Below are 21,739 nucleotides of genomic sequence, written 5' to 3' on the forward strand. Positions count from 1 at the left end.
ATAGAATTATTATTTTCGTAGAAATACACATTATAACTAAATTGACTTACATTTATAATCTGATCAAATTTGCCACATTGTAGATGCTCCTTAGATAGTCACATCTAAGAAATCGGAACGAACAAAGTGGCTCATTTCACTATTCTTTCAAAACGAAAACCTTCTCAAAAAAGAATCAGTTTGGTTAGTCATTTAAGATGAAAACCTATTCTTCCAAACTTTTCCCGACATCGGACGTTTCTTTCGAAAAGAAAGTCATATAAAGACACTACTTTGATGGCATCTTCCAAAACGCAAATAATGCTGGAAATCATCTAATTTTATTTCAGTGACAGAAGGTAATTCTCTTTGTAGTCTTTCGATAATATATCTTAAAACTTGGTCCTAAAGAGGTCCAGATTAGAGAAATATTTGTCTTGATCAGAGAAACTATTTGAAGTGTTCTATGATGCAATATATGATAAGAAATCAGGTTCAATATGAAATGGTGTGAAAATAGTCCGAAATTTATTGAGCTTAGAGCTGAATTCTACAGTTCTTAGAGTAATTTACCCACATTTTTAGGTAAAAAATTTCTTAATCCAATCAGTTGACTACATACACCTTGAATTTTGTCACAAATGCATTTCTTTTTCGAGCTCCCAGTCATCTTTGCATTACGCCAGCTGCATATCAACTCAAAAATAATGCAGAAGACCAAAGGAATTGTTAAAAGCAGACGCTTTCATTTATTGGCTCGGAGCATGGGAAATTGACTTTCGAAATCAATATCTTCCACGCACTCCAGCCATTTTGCGGTACGCCCCTTTCGATTTAATAGCCGATCACTTTAACGATGCGTTAAATGTTTATGCAAATGTTTGCGATAAGCGGAGTGACAGCAACAATAACACCCACACACACACACACACACACTCGCACATATTATACAAAAATGATTGAGGAGCGGTGTCCATTAGGATATACTATATGCCACAATTATTCCCCAAAGAGAAACAATTGCAGTTTCAGTAGTGATGACACAGTCACTTAGGCAGCGCACACACATACATACATTAGTCTGTGCATTTGTAGAAATGTGCATTAGACAAGACATGCCTCACGGCAGCCCCACTGCTGCTGTGGTGGATGCGGCAAGTTGCTCCAGCAGCAGCTCCGCGGCGTGAGCAGCGAAACAGCAGTGTTGAATATCATTTGAGCGATATGTCAATAAACATGTATGCGCTAGTGTGCATGTGTGTGTGTTTGTGTGAAAATGTGCCGCTTCGCCACTCATGCTTATCTAGTCAGGAGTACATATGAAAACATGTAATGCCATTGAAATGAACAAGTGGTCCCAATAATTTCCTTATCACTTTAACTGCGCTCGGCTCTTAGCTTATCTCGTTTGCGCGAAGTGAGGGGGCGTCTGCATGCAGTGGCTGTCAAGTGCATCTGGTGGCAAACGCAATGATTAAGACGACGCTCTGCGCCAACCTACCCATCGTGTCGAGTGTGAATTTTCCAATTTCAATGGTTCGACAAGTTTTCATGAAGATCTGCAGACGCTTCCAATTGTAGTGTGGCATTGATTTCAAGTCTATTTATTGGCGTCGCAAATTAACTTGATTACCCAATGTTTGTACGAGTAGTAGCAATTCTGTTATCAGCTTTATTTAATAAGACACTTTCGAATTATGCGCATTGAAACGGCACTTTCGCCTGAGAGGAGTGCAGCAACTTTGACTTTAATACTCGTATTGTAGTGCTTTGGAGTTTTCGTCTTGGGACAAAGGGGAAAAGTAACTCATGGGAATTGGGCTAGAAGTGATAGTGACTGATTTCGCCAAATTGAATTTTTAACAATTAAATTAAATTGTTATGGAAATAATTCTTCAATTTTAGGAACTTATTTACTGTTTACTGAACATTTGAAATTTTATTTGATGACGTGTCGTTCCGGACTTCTTCTTGATCTAAGTTCATCTCATGAACTCCCTGTTTCTATGTGATCAATGAGCCAAGCATCATAGAAAAGAGACTTTTAAAGGACATGGGCAGATATCTTCGCTGCGATGCTAGAGAAGTGAGATCGTGGCAGGTAACCAACGAATGGGTTATCTGAATTTTCTTTTACACACGCAAAAAGAACTGATTACCAGCCGGCCTTCGAATGGAAGACAAAATAATATTGGATTGAAAAACAAAATGAATAGTACTGAACTATTCGCATAACATTTATATTTGAACACATACCTCCATTAAGTTCGTACACAAAAATCTTATTTGAAAATAACTGTTAAAAGGTCGATGGATCAAAAGTGGGTCGGTAAGTGTCTCGTCGGGGCTGAATGGTGAATGTAGAGCGTGATTTTACAAGTTGGTTGGTAAAGTACTGCAACGTGGTTCCATCATCTTCAACATTGCTATGCAGAGACACCCAGTTGAGCTTGACATCGCCACATATGTACACCGTATCCACCACTTCTGGGCGCATGTGATACCGGAATTCGAGCAGAAATTTGCCATTCAAATACACCTCGTAAGCGTTTTCCATGCACACAATAGCCAGTCGAAATGTTTTGCCCGGCAGAAATTCCGTATCGATATCCGAGCATTCTTCCGGTGACCATTGGCCATCGTACCAAGCGCAGCGCACAATTTGCGCTTTCGATATGTTTTCGCGTTTTTTGAAAAAGCACGAAGCGAAATGGAAAGCGATGATCGGATGTGGCCAGAAATAAACGCCATTTTGTAAGTTTATATAAAAGGACATTGGTAATAATTTGACACGTCCCTCAATCTTGAGCAGACGACCCGGCTTCATCATATTCCGCGGTAAGCTGCCCACGTAGGGTGCTGCAATTTCAGCCTGCCAACGCAAGGCTTTCAATACCAAGCTGAAACGCCAACCTGAATCTCTCCTCGTCAGCTGAGCATATCCAGATCTAGTAGAACGGGTTGAGGCGAGACTACTTCTGAGTGTGACTTCCACAGGTCGTATTGTATCGATGCGATCGGGATATGTGGCGACCTCTGTATGCGTCACTAAGACATCTGTGACCTCACCTATCACCACCACAGAGCTAATCAAGCGATATGGTATGCAATGTACGTAGGTGGTGAAATGAAAACCGTTCACGGATATAAGAAAAGCGGTTTCGGTGATGAGAAACTGCATGAGGAATCTGGTGCCACGTCGCAGTGTGAATGGTATCGCGGAGGTGTTCTGCTCAACTTGCCACCGCTTGTTGACCCGACTGTTGCGCACGATATAATTCTGCGGTAGACGCGCATTAAGGTGTAACGCCACGTCGCCCGCCGCATTATCCACCAGAAAATTGATGAAGAAGCTGCGCGGGTTAAAGATATTATTACGCTTTTCGCACAATGAAATAGAACTGGTTCGACACCTACCGTTCACAAGTTAAAAGTATTTGACCGGTGACTCTAAAGCAAACACCCTCTTTGAGTATTCCCAGCTCATGCGTTCGGTACACCGGCTCGAAGTCATCTATGACATAATCGAATTCGTTCTACTAAGATTAGAAAGATTTTCAATTATTTTACACGAGAAAATGAAAATATTTTACTTCAAGAATTGAACGTTTCGTAGAAGTGTAAGTATTTCCCATTGTTTCAACAACTGACAGACAAGCGATGGGAGAGTCGATAGAACTTCCAGTGGCATTGCGAATTGTTAAGTTTCACGAAAGGCTAATAAAATCGATTTTTATTATTAAATAAGTTAATGTCATAAAATAGTGACATTTGAAGACTAGTTTTGAATATTCCTAACAATTTTCTTTAATGCTAAGCAAGTGAACTTGAAACCAAATTTAATATGAAGCGTGATTGATACTTACCGAAGTCTTTGAACCCTCATCAAAAGAACAGCGACCATCGACATATGGACGAAACCAGCTTTATCCGTTACAATTCTACTAACTTGACTAGTACCGCCACATATTACTTGCATTACCTTACAAAAAGACGTTAATCAAAATAGAAGTAGCGAGATGTTTCCATCTTATTCAGAAAACTTTAGAGTGAAGTTCAAACAAATCTACATTCCCGACTAAACATAAGTACATTCTTAGACCGATTCACCTCGGACCTTAAGAACTTGCGATCACTCAAATGCCTGGCACTCACTTAAATACCGAAAATATTTCATTACCGTTTGAGGAGAGGTCACACAATCTTTAACCAGCTGTCCTCACTGAAAGTGGTGAAGATAGAAGCACTGGATCCACTTCCTTAATGGCGAGCGCCTCTACTTGAAAAATCACCAGCAAGTAATGAATCTTCGCATGATTCTATCCACCACTTAGAATGTTAAGCGGACTCCACTCATCTAACACTCCTCTTCCTATGGTCCGACCCCGTCGAAACAGTAGGTTTCCTGGGCCAACCGTTCGATGACTTCGATACTAGAGTCTGAAGCTATCAACGAGTGCAAAAGACTGTGCCCCAAACTTTCTATAGTGCCTGCAACAATTCGTAAGAAAACTCTGTACCACCATCCACCAACCACATATCCTGCATGTGTACGAGTATAGAGAAAACACTATTCGGGGAAATATCGGCGATGCTACAATGAATTTCGAAAACTTAGATCGAAGCTCCCACATACCCAGCGATGTCAGAGGCATTTAATTGAAAAATCAGTCAATTTCTCGATGTTGTTATTGTTGTAGTCGATAGTCCTTGACCGTATAAAGATTCGGGGTCCGTTCCGGTTACGTATACCCGACTGTCGTGGGAACGGAATCAATTTCTTTTTCTTCTTCCCTGGCGTAGATACCATGTTTACTCTTTTCGCTATTTGAGGCCAATTCGAGATACGAAGTGCAGCCAGGTCCTTTTTCACTTGATCTGTCCAACGGAGTGGTGTGGTCATCCTCTTCGTCTGCTTTCACCGGTGGGTACTGAATCGAAAACCTTCAAAGCTGGAGTTTTCTTTTCCATCCGGACAACATGTCCTAGCCAGCGCAGGTGCTGTCTCTTGATTCAGTGAACTGTGTCAATGTCGCCGTTCCATCGACCGCAAAGGACCGCAGAATCCTTCTCTCGAACACTTCTGAGGCCGACTCATCAGATGATGTTATTGCCCATGCCTCCGCACCATATAGCAGGACAGGAATGATGAGGGATGTGTAGAGTTTGGTCTTTGTTCGACGAGAGAGGATTCAGTCCGAAGTAGCAACTGCTTAAGTCAGCTTAAGACTTGTCTAGTCTAACATAAAACATAAATATATGAAAAAGCCGGACTGAGGTCTAAAACAAGTAATTCCAACGGTATCGCACTTCCACAATTTATTATTTTCGTTGGAAGCCAATTTTCCTAGAGGGACAACACGTTTCTTTGCTTCTGCGCTGCTAACATGAATGTGAGAACGGAATGGTGGCAACTCTAAGGTATTAATGTTTTTCACTTAGCAGTGACACAAACCCTAACAAGTTTGGGTTTAAATTTTGACTTAGCAGATACACAGACCTTTATATTTTTGGTACAGTTTATACACTCTGTTGCCATTTCCGTTATTTTCACAAATTGTTTCAACGGTGTCTTATTCTGATTATTTTATGAAATGGAATAAAAGTGAATGGTACACTGTGCGCCATAAGTATGTATACAGAAAATTAATGAAAATGTGAAATATAATACAATAAACAATATTCTTTCTTTTAAATCTTTTTTAAACTATTTTCATTTATTTTCCTCATTTAAAGCATTAAACTATACAACAAATTTTTAGAAAAAAATAAACAATAATTTTAATAATTTCCCATATTTCAGCGCATCTCAAGCAAATGCAGTTTATTTATTAGTACATAGTGTATATTATATAAATTGGTACATAGCATAATTATTGAAGACTAACAATTAGAAATACAACATATATATATTTATATATGGAGTATATAAAGTTTTCAATCGGTTTGTAATTTTTAAAGTTTATTCTTTTTTCTTATTTTAGATTTCAATTAGCGTAAAACATCACAAATCCATTAAGGTAACTTTAAGTTAGGAGCACGAAATTTCAAAAATACACTATAGAATTTGACTACGTACATACGTGTATGTATATGTAAGCGCTGTACTAACCGACGCCTTCATTGACTGGCCATTCGACTAATACACTGACTAAGTTAATTATTGTCATGGAAAATTAATTTTGACATGAGTTAGATTTGGAAATATTTTAGAAAAATATTGTTAATGTCTTTTATTCAAGATTTGCATAGGTTTTAAAGACATAACAGTAGGATTAAACGCGAAAATGCTTGGAAAACACTTGCAACAATTTGTGTCTTAAGCAAGTTTTATTATTTTATACAATATATTATATACTAATCTTTGATTTAGGGTAGGTGTTTCGGGTAGTGTGTTAACTAAACCGCTAACCAATAGTAAAAAGAACTTTACAGCGACGATATACAAATATACAATTGAAAAACCAAAAACAAAAACTTAAACATTAAAAAATCTATTCGCACAGCCATATTAAATATGGCTTCTTCGAATCTGATCCGACGACAAAAGCTCTACATCTTTTCCATTTAGGTTCCCAAGGACTATGAGTTACCGCAAACCGCACGGCGTAGCGGAATTCAGAGTTCTCGTTTTCACTTATATACAAACTCAACCACATCAAACTCAGTCGCTTTCACTTTAGTACCCTCCTTTCTCAATCTTCCGCCCATTACTAATATCTGAATAGCGGATTTGTGTAAATGCGTCTCGTGCCCTTCGGTGACAGGTTGGTGAGCAGCACAACACTGCGCAATTTAATATCACCCTGTATGTACACCGTGTCCACCACATCCGGCTTGATGCGGTATCTGAAGTCGGTGATGAGCTTCTCATTCAAGTACACCTCAAATGCATTCTCCGCGCACACGATAGCCAAACGGAAGGTTTTGCCCGGCCGAAAGTCCGTGTCCAATTCGGAGCGCTCCTCATCCGCCCAAGCGCCATTGTACCAAGCATTTCGACACACAATCGCTTTGCCTATGGCGCCGCTCTGTTTCGAGAAGCGCGGGTTAAAGTGAAATGCGATAATCGGATGTGGCCAATAGTGTTGGCTCTTCTGTAGGTTGATGTAGAACGACTGCGGCAGCAATTTCACACGCCCCACAATCTGCAGACAACGCCCTACTTTCAGCGAGTCCGGCGGCAGCAGACCATAGTAAGGCAGTGGTATGCCACAAGCGATATTCTTCATTAAGGCAATCGAACTCTTTATGCCCAGCGGTGCCCAATCCAAATTCGAACTGTCCACTTCGTCGTACGGCATAAGCGCTGTCTTATCGCCATTGGGCTGTTCATCGAAAATGTCCAGCGCCGTGCGTATCTCTTTGGGATTGAAGCCGGGTATGTGCTCCGGGTAGCATTCCACCTCGTCGCGCTCCATGCTCACATCTTCTACGTCGCCCTTCACCTCTATCGTCGAGACCGTTGTGTAGGGTAAGCGATGCGCATACTTGGCGAAGTGTACGCCATTCACCGAGATCAGATAATCGCTATCGGTGATGAAGATCTGTATGGCGAATTTACTGCCGCGATGCAGTGAGAATGGCAGTGCTGATGAGACCTCCTCCTTGCCCCAGACGCCTTTCACTTTCGTGTTGCGCACAATGTAGTTTTGCGGCAGCCGTGGATTGATGTGCAGCGCGACGTCACGTGTTGGGTTCTCAATGACGAAATTTATGGAGAATCTGTAATGGTAAATGTGTGTATGAATTCAAGTTGTCTGACTGGTGTTAGAGCTTGTGGTGAGCACTTACCGCTCGCAGTTGAGCAAAATGCTGCCGGTCACTGTGAAGCTGATGCCCTCCTTGAGGGTGCCGATCTTTTCGTTCTGGTACACGGGCAACGGTTCCACATAGTCGTAAAAGGAGCTCTGCAATTGCAAAAAGAATAAATATTTGAATCCGCTGTTAAGAGACGTCATAGATTTTGGTTAATTGTAATTAATATGTTTTAAACTTAAGAATCAGTTGTCAACATGCTTTTCGATAGTTTAGAATCAGACGAAACATAACGATGAACAGTAGAACAACAAAAAATTAGTTTTTTAATTTGAAAGATATTATTTTATTTTATTTTGTTTGACATCCGCCTAGAGCTTGTATTCATTTATGTAATTTACATGGGAACCCGAGAACTTCTGAGTACAGAATGCTTAAGTTGAATATTTTTTTCTGATGCATTACGTTAGGTTAGGTTAATCTGGTAGGCCAATAAGCCACGCATAGACCAGTTTTGGTCCTTTGCGATGCCAGATGGAGTTCAGTTGCTAGGTCCAAGAGGTCCAATTTTAACAAACTCTGCGGCTCCACTATCGATACCTCCTCCAGTGTGTCATACTGTGGGGGTGCTTACAGCGTAATCTTGCCAATGCGGGACAAGTGCGCAAGAGATGCTCCATTGCTTCACTGGTGCCTTGCTGTAGACATTTCCTGCAGTCTTCTCAATCTGTCGGCCCCATTCTGCGGGCGTGTGTCGCCACTAGACAGTAGCCAGTTAGTATTGCGATCATGTTGCTACAGTCTCTTCTATCGAGTGCCAATAAAAGTTTTGTGTACATCCGATCTACCTTTTTGGCTGTGACTTTTGCAGTTTTGCACCAGGTAGCTCGTTTCATCGGGCCCGGATTTTAGCTCCAGGCAACTAATAACAGATACTTTTCTGTAGATAAAGGTATCTCAGGTTAATGAAATTTTAGTACTATTAGCTCATCTAGGGAATGCTCAGGCGGAAGTCTTTACGGTCAGCGAAGTGGCTCAGATAGCTAACATCGTAAGAAACAACATAAAACAACAACGTCCATAGCCGTGCGACAATTAAGGCAATAACCTCACATGGCATTTCGTCAGAGAATGTCCTTAGAAGCATAGATAGATAGATGAAATATGGCTGCCGGAAAGCGGCATATATACAGGGTTCCAGGCCACAATGGAATTGCGGGAAACGAAGTAGCTAATGAGATTGCCAAAAGTGATATCCATCTGGCTACCGTACAGGAAATTTCCGAAAAGAATCCTAGGGGCGGATCAGGGCGAGATGGAATGTCTTAAGTACTTGCAAAAACCCCAAAACTTGTGCAAAATCCCCTTAAGAAAACTCTTTTTCTCACACGGTCACGAAAATACTGCCGGCCGATTGTTGACCTCTTGACAGGTTACAACCTACTTGGATCACATGTGAGCCGGATGGTATAAATAATGACGATGCATGCAGAAAGTGCGGGAATTAGACATGTGAGAGACACTGGGACACCATCTATGATTCTGTTCAGCATAATCTAGAAATCGGCTTAGATATCTAGAATCTGCACAGTTCTAGTGGCTAGATGAAGTATCAAACTTATATTCATTAAAGTTTGCAAAAAGCATTGACGTGCTGTATGAGGAGTACTTCTTTTCTGAGGATCCAACTAGCTCTACTAAGGAGCAGCAGGTCTATGAATGGCGTTACAGCCGGCCAGTATAATTTAACCCAGCCTACTTTTATTCTAAAAGAAGCTGAAAAGAACTTTCATAGGTATCTAAAAAACATTAGTACACACTTATAACATGGGAACCAGAGCTGCGTGCTATGAACTTTCGGAATCAAGTTATTGTATGGACGAGATATCTTTATAAAAATTTCCCAGAGATTATTATCCAAATTATAGCTATAATCTTCGAGGGAATTTTTTCAAATCGGACAACTTTGGTATATACTATACATAGCTGCGATACAAACCGGCCGAACAATATCAATTTCATGTACAGAAGGGTGTTCCAGCTTCGGTCCAGCCGGAGTTAACGTTCATTCTTGTTTTTGTAATAACTAAATGAAATATATGTATTCGATTTAATAAAAACCCCAATTGTCAGATTTTGGCACTCGCCAGCAATACGTGAATAATGGTGAATAATGAGCGAAGTCAAAAACATTTCATCAGCGTACAAAAATTTCAGTCTGACCCCGTGGCCACCTAATTTGGTGTGTCAATTACTGTGTGTTATATAACATATATGTATGTACATACACACATGTGTGCAAATGTAATTTTTGTCGTTTTTGTACTTATGTGAGCGTTATAATAAATACCAACACGACACAATGGCATACCTTTATTTGGGTTTGTGTATATAAGTAAACGTCTAAATATATTCATAACAGCAGCAACAGGCATTTGATGAAGCGTCTGCTGGCATCCCATGTATAAATATTTGTTTTAGGAAGTTTTACGAACTCGCTAATGTTAACTAATTGAACTTTTGCTAATGGACAACCGACAATCAGTGCAAAAACAAAGTCCAACAAAGGTATGTGTACCTTATACACACGTGGCCACGCAAACCTTACCACTATATATTCTTAAATTTTTTTCGGACTTTTTCGTTCGTTCGGGATTTTCTTCAATTTTGTTTTTTTTTTTTATGTTTTTAGTAAGCATAAGTAAACTAAATTATATTACCTAATTATAATTATAGTTTCTAATTTATTACGTTAAATGAATAAAACACAAAATAGCTTTTCTGTGCTTATACAAAAGCGGTCGATTTTAATGCTTTTAAAGTGATACACCCGCTAAACTCCCTGTTTTAAATATAGTGTAAATGAAAATAAATTTAAAAAAATAAAAAATATCATTCTTTTATCGCATGCCAGTCTCGTACATTTCGAGCTACTTTTGTAAAGCTCACTATCACTATTCAATTGATTTATTTATAGCTGAATGTGTTTTTTGTCTCTAATTTTTAATATTTTTGATTAATAACATGTCATTAACTTATTTCTAAATAAAAAATTTCTATACCGCAAAAAGTACCGCTAAAAATGTAGTCAAATATCCACAAAGCTTGAAAAGTTTGAGTGATAAGGTTTGTGTGGTCACGAGTGTGGCTTTATATGAATGTACATACGTATAAAAATTGAAAAATGCCAAATTATTATTATATATAATTGAGGAATTCTCTAACATTTAGCTCAGGTGTTGATAATAAATGCGTTCATATAAACATATGCCAATACACATATTTGTGCATACATATATATACGCAATTATTTTAAAAATAACATTATTTAGTTAAAGATTTTTATCGCCATTGAAATGCTTGCGAGAAAATGCTTTAAAGCTTTTGGGTGTGGTAAAAATGCGATTACAAAAATACTGCGTCTTGATGCAAAAGGCCCATTATCATATCATATATTTATGTACATGCAGACATATGTATGTATGCATGTATAGAAATACACTTATCGATGTACTTACATACATATGTACATGCATGTTTGCATGTGATTAGCATACCAATTGTTCATTTTGTCAATCAAATTATATTCGCAAGACTTATACGGAAGAATTATTTATACATACATACATATGTATTCATTGATATTATTAATTTGCGTACATTACTTTTCTATACAGGGTGCTTAAATAGAAATGCGCCATAAAGCGTTTGTACTACATTTGTAGGCATTGACTGCGAATCATGTAAAGTTAATAGAGTAGTTTTGAGAATATATTTTATAGGTTATATTGAATATGGGAGAGTATTTCTTCAATATAACAGCATATACACGAGTAACACTCCGTAGAGCTTTGAAATATAATTGCCAAGGAAGTACATTTAGTGGCGTCACGTTGACATTTTGACACAATGTTACGGTTTGAGATAGATTTCAGGTCTCTCCTAAGGACCAGATCAAGTACCTTGCGATAGTCTTAGGCAGCAAACTGCTGTGAAATTGCAACGTGGAAGAAAGAGTGAGGAAAGCCAACAATGCTTTATATGTGTGTAGGCAGATGCTCGGCACATCCTGGGGGGTCTCTCCCTCTCTCATGTCATGTCCTGGTGCTACACAGCTATTGTTATACCAATTCAGCTCTACGGTGCAGTAGCATGTTGAACAGGAGTACGGAAATCCACCTACTAGAAGCCAATGGAAAAGGTTCAGATGCTCGCTGCGCTGTGCATAACGGGAGCTTTAAGAACAACTTCAATGGCGGTTCTTGAACTGGTACTAAACCTGCCACCTATAGACCTCTTCGCTGAAAAGTGCGCGGCAAAATCAGCGGGACGACTACTGGCTGCAGGAGAATTTACATATAGAACCTTTTCAACTGGGAATGAAGATGCAGAGTAAACATAGAAAAAGATGCCTGGCGTAAAGGTGTGTTAACTACGCGCAACACTTTGGTGCGGGAATATACTGACCACAGTTAGGCATCAGGCAACCTTTTAAGTTGCCAGACCACTGCAATATATATTAAGCTGAGGTCTTTGTTATTGCGAAAGTCACGGAACAGGCCTCCAGGCAATACCAGAGTCACTTATTTAGACAGCCCAGCAGCAATCAAGGCAGTAGCCTCATATCGCATATAGGCAAAAGTGCCTTGAGAAGCAGGACAACAGTAGAAAGTGTTGCCAAAAGTAAGCAACTTCAATTCTACTGGGTGCCAAGCTACAAATGCATTGAGGACAATGAAATAGTGGACGAAATTGCCAAGAATGGCGTACGTCGAATACCCGAAAATGTTATCAACATTGGGAAACCCATGCATTGTCTATACGATGATCTCGACAGAAGCATGGCAAAGAAAATGAAAACCCAATGGAAGGAGATACGGGCCTATTGGCACTCGATAGAAGAAGCAATGGAGATTCTCTTGTGCAATTGTTCCGCATTGGCAATACTATGCAGTAAGCATCTGGGGTCTCCACAGTATGAAACACGCCAGTATGAAACGCGCCAAAATAAATATATTTATAGTACTCATGCTAATATGCATAGCTTGCACACTAGTCTCCAGTTTTTTGGTTCAATTATTCGAGAATTCCGCACGCCGACAGCCTTTTAATTAAGTATTTCGTTTATTTGGGGATATAATTTATTAACAAAATTTATATTTTTTTTTTGCTATTTTAAAGTCTTTAGAAGAGGCAAAAAAATTCAAAATAATTAAATTTTCTTAATTATACGGAGGAATTAAACTAAATGGGGTCAATACAGAGTCAGGGATGCGAAGTAGCGTTAAAAACAATTAAGCAGAAATGAGTCAACCTACTAAGTAAATATATACAAGTAATATAATAAATGACAATCAATATACAATGGAACAAATTTAGAATCGCGTATCAAATTCGCACATGTTTGTAAGTAAGTATGTATGTGCACATGTTTACTTTTGCAAATGAGCATTCAAACACAATTGCTCAGAAAGCAACAACATTTAAATACGTACAACACATATAAACCCAGCACAATGTCATTACAAGAAAAAAAAACAATTAATTCATATATGTGTATACATATATGTATATATATAAATATATTTATTTATTTAGTGTTCGTATTATACGTTGCATTCATTTTATTATTAACCGCTAATGCCGTCATCTCAGTATAACGCAGCTCAACTGACAGCGCACACGTTCACCTTTATTTATAATATGTTCGCGAACAGTGTGCAGAATATTAATAAGAACGCTTTGCAAGGTTAGAAGAATAAAAAAAAAGTTGAACAACTTGTCTAAGTAAAAAACTAGCGCTATATGGCGCACTTTGAACACTGAAAAGTTATGCATAGGGTTGCCCGGGCGTATACTCAACTTGAGCAAACTTCTCAGAAAACAATAAGAGAGGATGTCCGGTGTTTATGAGGCAGTGTTACGGCTACTCAAGGTGGTTATTATTAGAAATACGAAAAGACTTTTTCGACTACCCAATATTTTGCCATAAAACTAAAGATTATTTTCCTAGAACAGAATATGGTTATAAGAAAATGGTATAAGAAGAAAAGTGTTGTACCAGAGACGCTTTAGTTACAGCGATCTCAGCAGCAAGTTTGATTGGAGAATTGGATTTCAGTTACTGGATTTGTAGCCTTTGAACTCTTCTAATACCCGACTTCAAGTACAGCATCACCTTAAATCATGCTCAATTATAGTTAGTCAGCCTACCTCGCTGCTGTTGTGCTCATGCCTGGGGAAACAAACAACTTACGTCTATATTGCTTGCTAAAAATGTGGAGCATGGAAATTAATTATTACTAGAAATGCACTTAATTGAAAAGTTTTAATTACGAGCGATGCTTTTGTCAGCCGTTGAGATGAAAATAAGCGTTTGTCGACATAAAACTTTCTATCTTCACATCAGCATGCAATCAAACCGTTATAAATAATAAGCATGTGGTTGAACTACAAAGTTTGCAGCAGCACTTGTTGTTGCTGTCTGTAATTAAGTATGTAGAATACCCATGTTTGCGGCTTACCTCATTTAGACCATGTGTGTTATTCGACTTACAACAGCCGAAGAGGCAATCGAAAATACCGCGAAAGCACATTTTTAATTTTTAAAATTTTCTAAAATTATTTAAAATTTTTTCTGTTTTGTTTTTACTTTTATTTATTTATTTTTTTTGTATGAAAAAAACTATTATTTTTTTTTAATTTTAAATTAAATTAATTTAAAAATTTTTATTTTTATTTTAATTAAATTAAATTAATTAAAAAACATTTTTTTATTATTTTTTTTTATATTTATTTTTGAATGTAAGCGATTATTTTTTGTTAGTCGTGGAGGTTAAAAACACAAATTTATTTAGGCTTAGGAATAGAAAAGTAGAGCAGCTGCCTAAAATCGTCGCGGTGAAGGACTTTCTAAGTGTTTATGTGTATGTACGTGTGTAGAGCTTCAGTTGCGAGTGTGAACACAATATTTTTTTATATTATTTTGATTTTCAAACGCCACGATGAGATCTCGGATAAATTTACTTATGCGTTTTTGGTAACAGGCGTGTTGCTTAAGGAGATTTGCTTTTGTTTTTGTATTTTTATGCGTCAATAAATATGAAATAAACTTTGCTTCCCAATATCACGCAAAGTATGTATGTATATATTTACACGTATATTCTTTGTTGTTCTTGGTGTGTCATCACTTAGTGGCCATGCGGTGCTTTCCCTTCAAGGTCTAGCTGCGCTGCACTAAATATCATTTATCAACTTTTCTTTTTCAAGCTTTAGCTCATAAGGCAATTTCAGTGCGCTCGGCAAGCACAAGCTGCCAAATATTCCAAATATGAAAATTCACAAACGCTTGGCGTTGCATGAATCACAGCAGCGCGTTTTGCCGGCTTTCAGCGCCTCACGTACAACAATAAATTTCTTTCGGTTTCTGCTTCGCAATGTTATTCTAACCTATTGGACTGGCTGCCGCGCTTGATCTTGGCATTTACGTTTGTTTTTTTGTTTATGTTATTTTATCAGTTGTTGTTGTTGTTGCAAAGCTGTGCTGCGCATATACTTTATAGTGTGCTCATAAAGTTAACGAACATTTGCGTTAGTCATTCGCTCGCTTTTTGTTTATCTTCCACTTGTTAATATCAACAAATCGAAGAAACAATATTGTTGTTGTTGCTGCTGTACAGCTGTTTCTCGCGTGTGCTATAAATAAATTTCACTTTTTTATCGATTTCATTTCACTCACTTTGGTCGTATTTGATTTACTTTGTAATATTTGCTTAGCAGGCGTGTCAATTCAAAACACTGTATCACACACACGCACAAACACACGCATACATATGTAACTACTTATTAGCAAATTTCCTAACTACGCGCTGTAAAAGTTTGAAAAATTTAGCTACGACTTAAAAGTGTTTGATTTGGCGTAAATTTGCCTTTTTTGTTGAATCACAGTCGCGCCGCGTGCTCGAGCCGCAATTTGCGCTGAGTTGCGTTGGTTTTCGCGTTCGCCTTCCACCGAGTTCTACCAAGTTTGGCTGCCAAATCGTCAGCATCGAAAAAAATCGATTGCCATTTCGTTTGTGCTGCGATGCCACAGCTTTTATTTTCGTCTTACAAATGTGCTTTTGTTCGCTAGTCGCTTCGCGTTATAAAATTCCATTTGCTAGTTTTCTAAAATTCACTAATTCACGTCAATATTTTTAACGCTTTGCTGCTATAAAATTCGTCTAATTGTCGACAAGGTGCTTGTTGTGTTTTTCGACAGTTTTATTTTTGTTATTGTTGTCGATTTCATGCTTTCCATGCCTTTACGACATGTTTTGCCGTGCAAATATGCAACTTGACTGAAGATAATCGCTTTGTTGAACATTGAGAAGCTCCCATGCGGAGCGGCTGTTCAATTGAATGTCATGTATGTGTGTGTGTGTATCGTAGCAATGAGACAAAAAGCTGCTAGGCAGCAAGAAAAGCTTCACTTACTCAGGTCTCTTACTTCGAGCAAGCGACATTGTTATTTGCAATTACAAATACATACAACTATACCTAAATACATATGTATACATATATATAAACATACACACATAAGTAGGTAAGTGGAACAACCCTTACCACCGCTGTTAGGCATTTGAAATACGAGTCACAACGATTTCATGATACCCTACTTTGAGTATTAACAAAGTTTTGTGTAAGCCATAAGACCTTTGCCATCAAAGAGGCGGTTTAGGTCTTCTTCTATATAAAAAAGTATGTATTGGTGTTGCCGCTCGAAAACACTGACACAATAAGACTCAATCCAAACACAGGACATACTTGTATATTGGATATGTCGGGGTCTATTCTAGATAGGCAGGACTTTAAACTTTCTCGTGGCAACTCGAGCTCTTTGTCCACAATGGGTAGTGGTTTGACTCCGCTTACTCCATTCAGTGGAAGAGAGTCGGTGAAGGTGTTGATGGCTCCACTGTGAATGGTGGTCAGTGCATGTCGAAAGTTTGTTGCGTTCGAAGTCTGGTCTGCGTACTCTACGAGGTCGCCGACGTCAAGGAAGCACCTCTTGTTGTTCCTAGGAGTCGGTACCGCTCCAAGCAGGTGATTACAGAAATGATTTCTGCGGGTCTCACTATGCAGGTGTTCAATAGGCGACATCAAGTGACACCAGTCGTAGTCCGGAGTGCAGTATTTTGACAGGTCTGAAGCTTCCACGTCTGCGTTTCATTGCATCCAGGCGGCCATTTTTCTAGATGTCAGACTACCAAGTGTGTTTAAGACAAGTAAAAGTGTATCCTAGACTATAGTCATCAATTTTTTAAGATTATTAATTAGCAAAAATTTTCAAGATGAGGTTTTCTGCTCAGGTTAAGGGGTTTTGATGGATTTACGGTTTTCAAAAAATCGATTTTTTATTTTCTTATTAAATTCTACAGCACCTATAGAATATTGTTCAAAATTTTCAAGTTGATCCGAGTAATAGTTCCGCACATACAGCCTTGAGAACTTGTCATCCAAATTTTCAAATACGTTTTTCTCGAAACTGTGTTTTTGAAGTTGGTTGAGCAGATTTCTCGAGAACTACTCCACCGATCTTCATGAAATTTTACACAGGTCTTTGAGACACAATTCTTAAAGACTTGGATAAAGCATTTTCTTTCGATTACAACTATTTGAAAAAAAATGTCGTGAAATTTTTACTGAAATTTTAATTTTTTTGTAAAAATGTCTGCCAAAAATCCAATTTTCAGTTTTTTTCCCTTCATCCAAGTTCTAAGTTAGGGTTTTAACTAAAACACGTATTCTTTCACATTAGATGACCCTGTAAGGAGTTATCCTATCCCTTCCGAAGGGTCACTAAAAATGGCGTCGCAATGGCCGAGTTTTAAATATATGTATATTTTTTTTTTATTTCAAAATTTCTTTGTTAATAATGTATCATTGTAACAATAAAAAATTCTAATAAAATATTTCATTTATATGAGAAAAAAATTGATGTAAAAAGGCTGAGGAAGCTCGAGAAACCCATGTACATCACTTAAAAATTACAAAATAGCGATTTCCTGTTAATATTTTTTTTTGGTTTTTGCAATATTTAATTTTTCAAGTACCGGATGTAGCGTGCCTAATCCAAACAAATTCATTTAAAACTATTGCATATGCTAACGAGTACAAGTTTTCGCTATTGTTTTGATTCCAACATCGAATTTTCTAATGACTTATTTTACAACCGCAGCCAGACATTGAGCGCACACACTTGTATGTATTAAAATAAATGTTTTTGATTAAAATATACATATACATACATGCATACATACAAATGTATGTGTATATGTAAGAGGAAACTATAGTACGTATACGTGCTCTAACTTACTTTAAGCGTTCTCAGAGAGCTATTGCTTAGCAGTGCTAGCTGTACATTTGCAGGTGTGTTTATAGGTGTGAGTGCTAGAATTTACATACATATGTATGTATGTATGTGTAAATTGTTTACCAGCTGATAAGAAAGCTCTTCAGACTTTTGCTATGCGTGGTCTACTCACAAAGCGCTGTTGGCGTCTTATGCTTATCAGTCTGCTGCTTCTCTTTTCATTCTGCAATCACTTGTAGTTAAAGCAACAACAAAAGCAAAGTGTTATGGCGAGTGGGTGACACTTAATCAACAAGTGTCAAAGGTCAGGGATTGTGTCTCTCTTTCGCTTTTTCGAAGGATTTACAAAAATATATAAATATATACAAAAATATTGTTATCAAAACTGTATTTTTCATTGCCGTTGACAGCATACACATATCCGTTCACGAAAAGAACTACCATTTTTCTCTTGTTCTAGGTTTCTTACATTACCCTCCTAAAAGTATGTTAACATATTTTTATATGCATGGCGTACAGCACTTCATATATAAAAAGCAAATTGACAAAAATTACAAAATGTACACAATACTGCACAGAGATGAGAAATCTTAACAAAATACTCATTTTCCGTTAAATTTTAACTCGTTGTTTTTATGTAATTTTAAGTAATTATGAGTTATTAAATCAGTATTCAAAATACTGAATTTACATTTCTATGTATTATATGGCAACACTATTACGAAGACATACATCAAAAGAGAAATCAATAATTTGACGTTTATCACACCAGCAGTGAAAAAAAGAAGTACAAACAAAAACAAAAAATGTAAAATCATATGGGTGTCAAAAAACTGCAATATTCTTAACGCCAGAGGGGTGGAGTGTACTAAAATCCATTAAAAATGTATAAATTGGTTGTAACTACGTAATTAAACAAGCTAAATTTGCTGATGAGATAATTGTCTTTTAACCTGAGCGCAATACATCTACAAAACATCTATATTATCGCCTCATTCAACTATACTATGATATTCATAAATACAAGGTACATACATCAATTTCATCACCACTGAGCACTTCAATGTCATCATAATTATCCACCATGTCATAGTCCCGGTGTCCGCCATCCGTTGAATCTTGACCTGCTAAAGACCGGCGTTGCACCGCAAAATTATCAATGGCCTCGTAAGCTTCGGCAGATGCCTCGATAGCGGCAAAATCGATGCCTCGTCGATGCATATCTTTTTTAACTAATTCGATTGTATGATCTACGTAATTGGCACTAGTCAACGGTATACGCACACGACGTAATATCTCGTACACAACTCGCACTGATAATGCGTGTCTGTTGGATAACTCTTGCAGCCAGATAGCACGACAATTTCGTCGAAATTCAATTTGATTACGTTTGGCACGCAGATACTGGAAACTTCTACTTGCACTTAAACCGAAACGCACAAATGCATCCGCGAATTCACAGAACTGCTCTAGTGCACTGCACACACAAAATGCCAGTGCGGCCATAATGGAAGTTGCGCTTTAAACTGTCTATTTTTTTAGCTCTTGCTTACTGTTCCTACTCAGTACACACAGTCTCCTCGCTCTCATGCCGAGCAGCGCGTTCATTAATTTTCGCTTAGCTCACCTCTGCTCAACATCTGTACTTTTGCTTACATGTTGTTTATCACATTCTGTTTTGTTTTTGCTTTACGTTGAGCAAAAGTTGGACCCTCTGTGGGCAATATCCAAGTTATACGTATGAGCGCCAATGGGGGTGTTGAGGTCTTTGCACTGCTATGCGCGTGTGCGTATGTATGTATGTACATATATGTGCCTGCTCTTGTATAGATTTTGCGTTATGTTCAGCTTGAACTTGTGCGACTGACTAAAATTAATGTTGGCCGAATTTGTTTACACTGCTTTGGCCAATTCAATGACGTCCCCTCCCAACTAGCTGCGGTTTATTATTGATAAGTGTGTATATACATACACATCAGTTATTTGTTGATAAGCTTTTGGCTTAATTTTAGAATATGCGTGTTGGTGCACCAACAAACATATGTATATATTGTCTACTATATTTTTCCAAATATTCGAACGTATATACTTAACAATTTTTATATATGTACATACATTATGTACATATGTATATGTATGAGCAGACTGTTTAGTGGGAGTCACCTAAAGGTGCTATAAAACAACAACAACTACTACATTATGAAATAATGTTAATTCATGCTTCCGTCCATAAAAACTGTTCGCTTTAATATCGCTTAATGCTCATAAGCAACGAATGTTTGTTGCCAAATATTTCAAAATCCGACAAATATTTCCTCGCAAAATTAATTGTAATATGTACATACATGTGTGTATGTAATTAATTAGTATGTTTACTTTGATTTCAAACTGAATATTATCATTTCAGCCCACTTCGTACTCACCATGTTCTCATCATCGGCATCTGAGCCATTGCTCGATTTACATTTCTTATAGCAGGGCATTTTCACTTTCGTTCGTGATTTATTATTGTTGTTATTATTAACACTAATTGCTTTTATCGTACTTGTACTCTTTGTTTTATTATTTTTTATTTTTCTCCGCTAACACAATTTATTTTTTAAATTTTTTAAGGAGCCAAAACGTCACTTTGGTTATCTCTGCAAAAACAAACCGAAATCAAAATAACACCAATGACTAATTCAAATATATATGTACACTAAATTGTATATGTACATAAGTATTTGCTAGGTGCGAACGCGAGTTGATCGGTACCCGCACTATCACTGTGGTTGATCGTTGCACCGATGCGCACTTTTAAATTTACGGCACTTGCGTTACGGAGTTGTGGAAAAGGTAAGTAGATAGCAGTAATTTTTGTTTTTGCTTCGTTTGCAAGCGCTAATGAATTCGCACCTGTGAAGACGGCCAATACGGCGAAAAATGTTTATTACTTTTTGCTTTAATTTTTATATTGCAATTTACTGTCTGCAGTTAAGATTTGATTTATAAGGCACAGGTGCTAAAAAGCTTAGCCCTTACACATGCACTAATGTTTTTACAAATAATTTTATATGTGCATATACCTACATACATACATATGTATATAATATATTTATGTACATATTGGAATATGTTGCGACCGTTTTTCTTTTGCCGTCTTTTCGCGACGATCAATTCTTGCAGACTGTTTGGTTGGCCTTTGGTTTGGTTGCTAGAAAAATTTCTTACATATTTATTTGCATTAAACCAACCACATACAGTTCGTCATATAGAAGGTTTATTTAATTTATGTACAAGTATATGGCAGAATCGTCATTGAGAAAAAATGTTTCTGTGTTCATTTAGTTTCTTTTGGGCGTTGTTTAATATTTTTGGCTAATTTCACTTTCACACGCAGTGTTTTTTTTGTTTATATGTATATTAATTCATGGTAAAATAAGCTTGGTTGTTGCGTGACATGCGTGGGTGGCAAACACTGATAAATGAGCGCTGATAAGGGAGTACATACCAACTTTTGTGTAATGATGTAAATATGTACACTCAGATATATGTATGTACATATACTATGAACTTTCATAAGCACATATAACATTTCATACGATTAGTTGTTTATATTATTATTTTTTCGGCCTTTTAATGAAACAATTTTAATATTAATTCAGCAAT

General features: G+C 37.5%; 2 protein-coding genes across 4 annotated transcripts; both read right to left on the bottom strand.

Annotated features, from left to right (window-relative positions):
- Nucleotides 1-2,278: 2,278 nt before the first annotated feature.
- On the bottom strand, nucleotides 2,279-3,670 carry LOC126752820 (galectin-9-like). The gene is given in 4 exon segments (XM_050463809.1): nucleotides 2,279-3,332; nucleotides 3,397-3,518; nucleotides 3,573-3,625; nucleotides 3,628-3,670. Coding segments are annotated over 4 exon segments (1,272 nt in total).
- A 2,088-nt stretch (nucleotides 3,671-5,758) lies between these two features.
- LOC126754265 (galectin-8-like) lies at nucleotides 5,759-20,779 on the bottom strand. Of its 3 annotated transcripts, none has more exons than XM_050466294.1 (3): nucleotides 20,515-20,779; nucleotides 7,774-7,889; nucleotides 5,759-7,704 (listed from the first exon to the last, which is right to left on the bottom strand). In XM_050466294.1, the coding sequence occupies exons 1-3, from the start codon at nucleotides 20,572-20,574 to the stop codon at nucleotides 6,693-6,695; spliced, it is 1,188 nt and encodes a 395-aa protein (XP_050322251.1). In that variant the 5' UTR covers nucleotides 20,575-20,779; the 3' UTR covers nucleotides 5,759-6,692. The 3 variants fall into 3 exon arrangements, with proteins under 3 accessions (XP_050322251.1, XP_050322249.1, XP_050322250.1); XM_050466292.1 differs by lacking the exon at nucleotides 20,515-20,779 and adding an exon at nucleotides 19,127-19,888; XM_050466293.1 differs by lacking the exon at nucleotides 20,515-20,779 and adding an exon at nucleotides 14,262-14,477.
- Between the last annotated feature and the right edge of the window lie 960 nt (nucleotides 20,780-21,739).

The sequence above is a fragment of the Bactrocera neohumeralis genome, chromosome 3 (assembly GCF_024586455.1).
Source record: "Bactrocera neohumeralis isolate Rockhampton chromosome 3, APGP_CSIRO_Bneo_wtdbg2-racon-allhic-juicebox.fasta_v2, whole genome shotgun sequence".
Classification (NCBI taxonomy): domain Eukaryota; kingdom Metazoa; phylum Arthropoda; class Insecta; order Diptera; family Tephritidae; genus Bactrocera; species Bactrocera neohumeralis.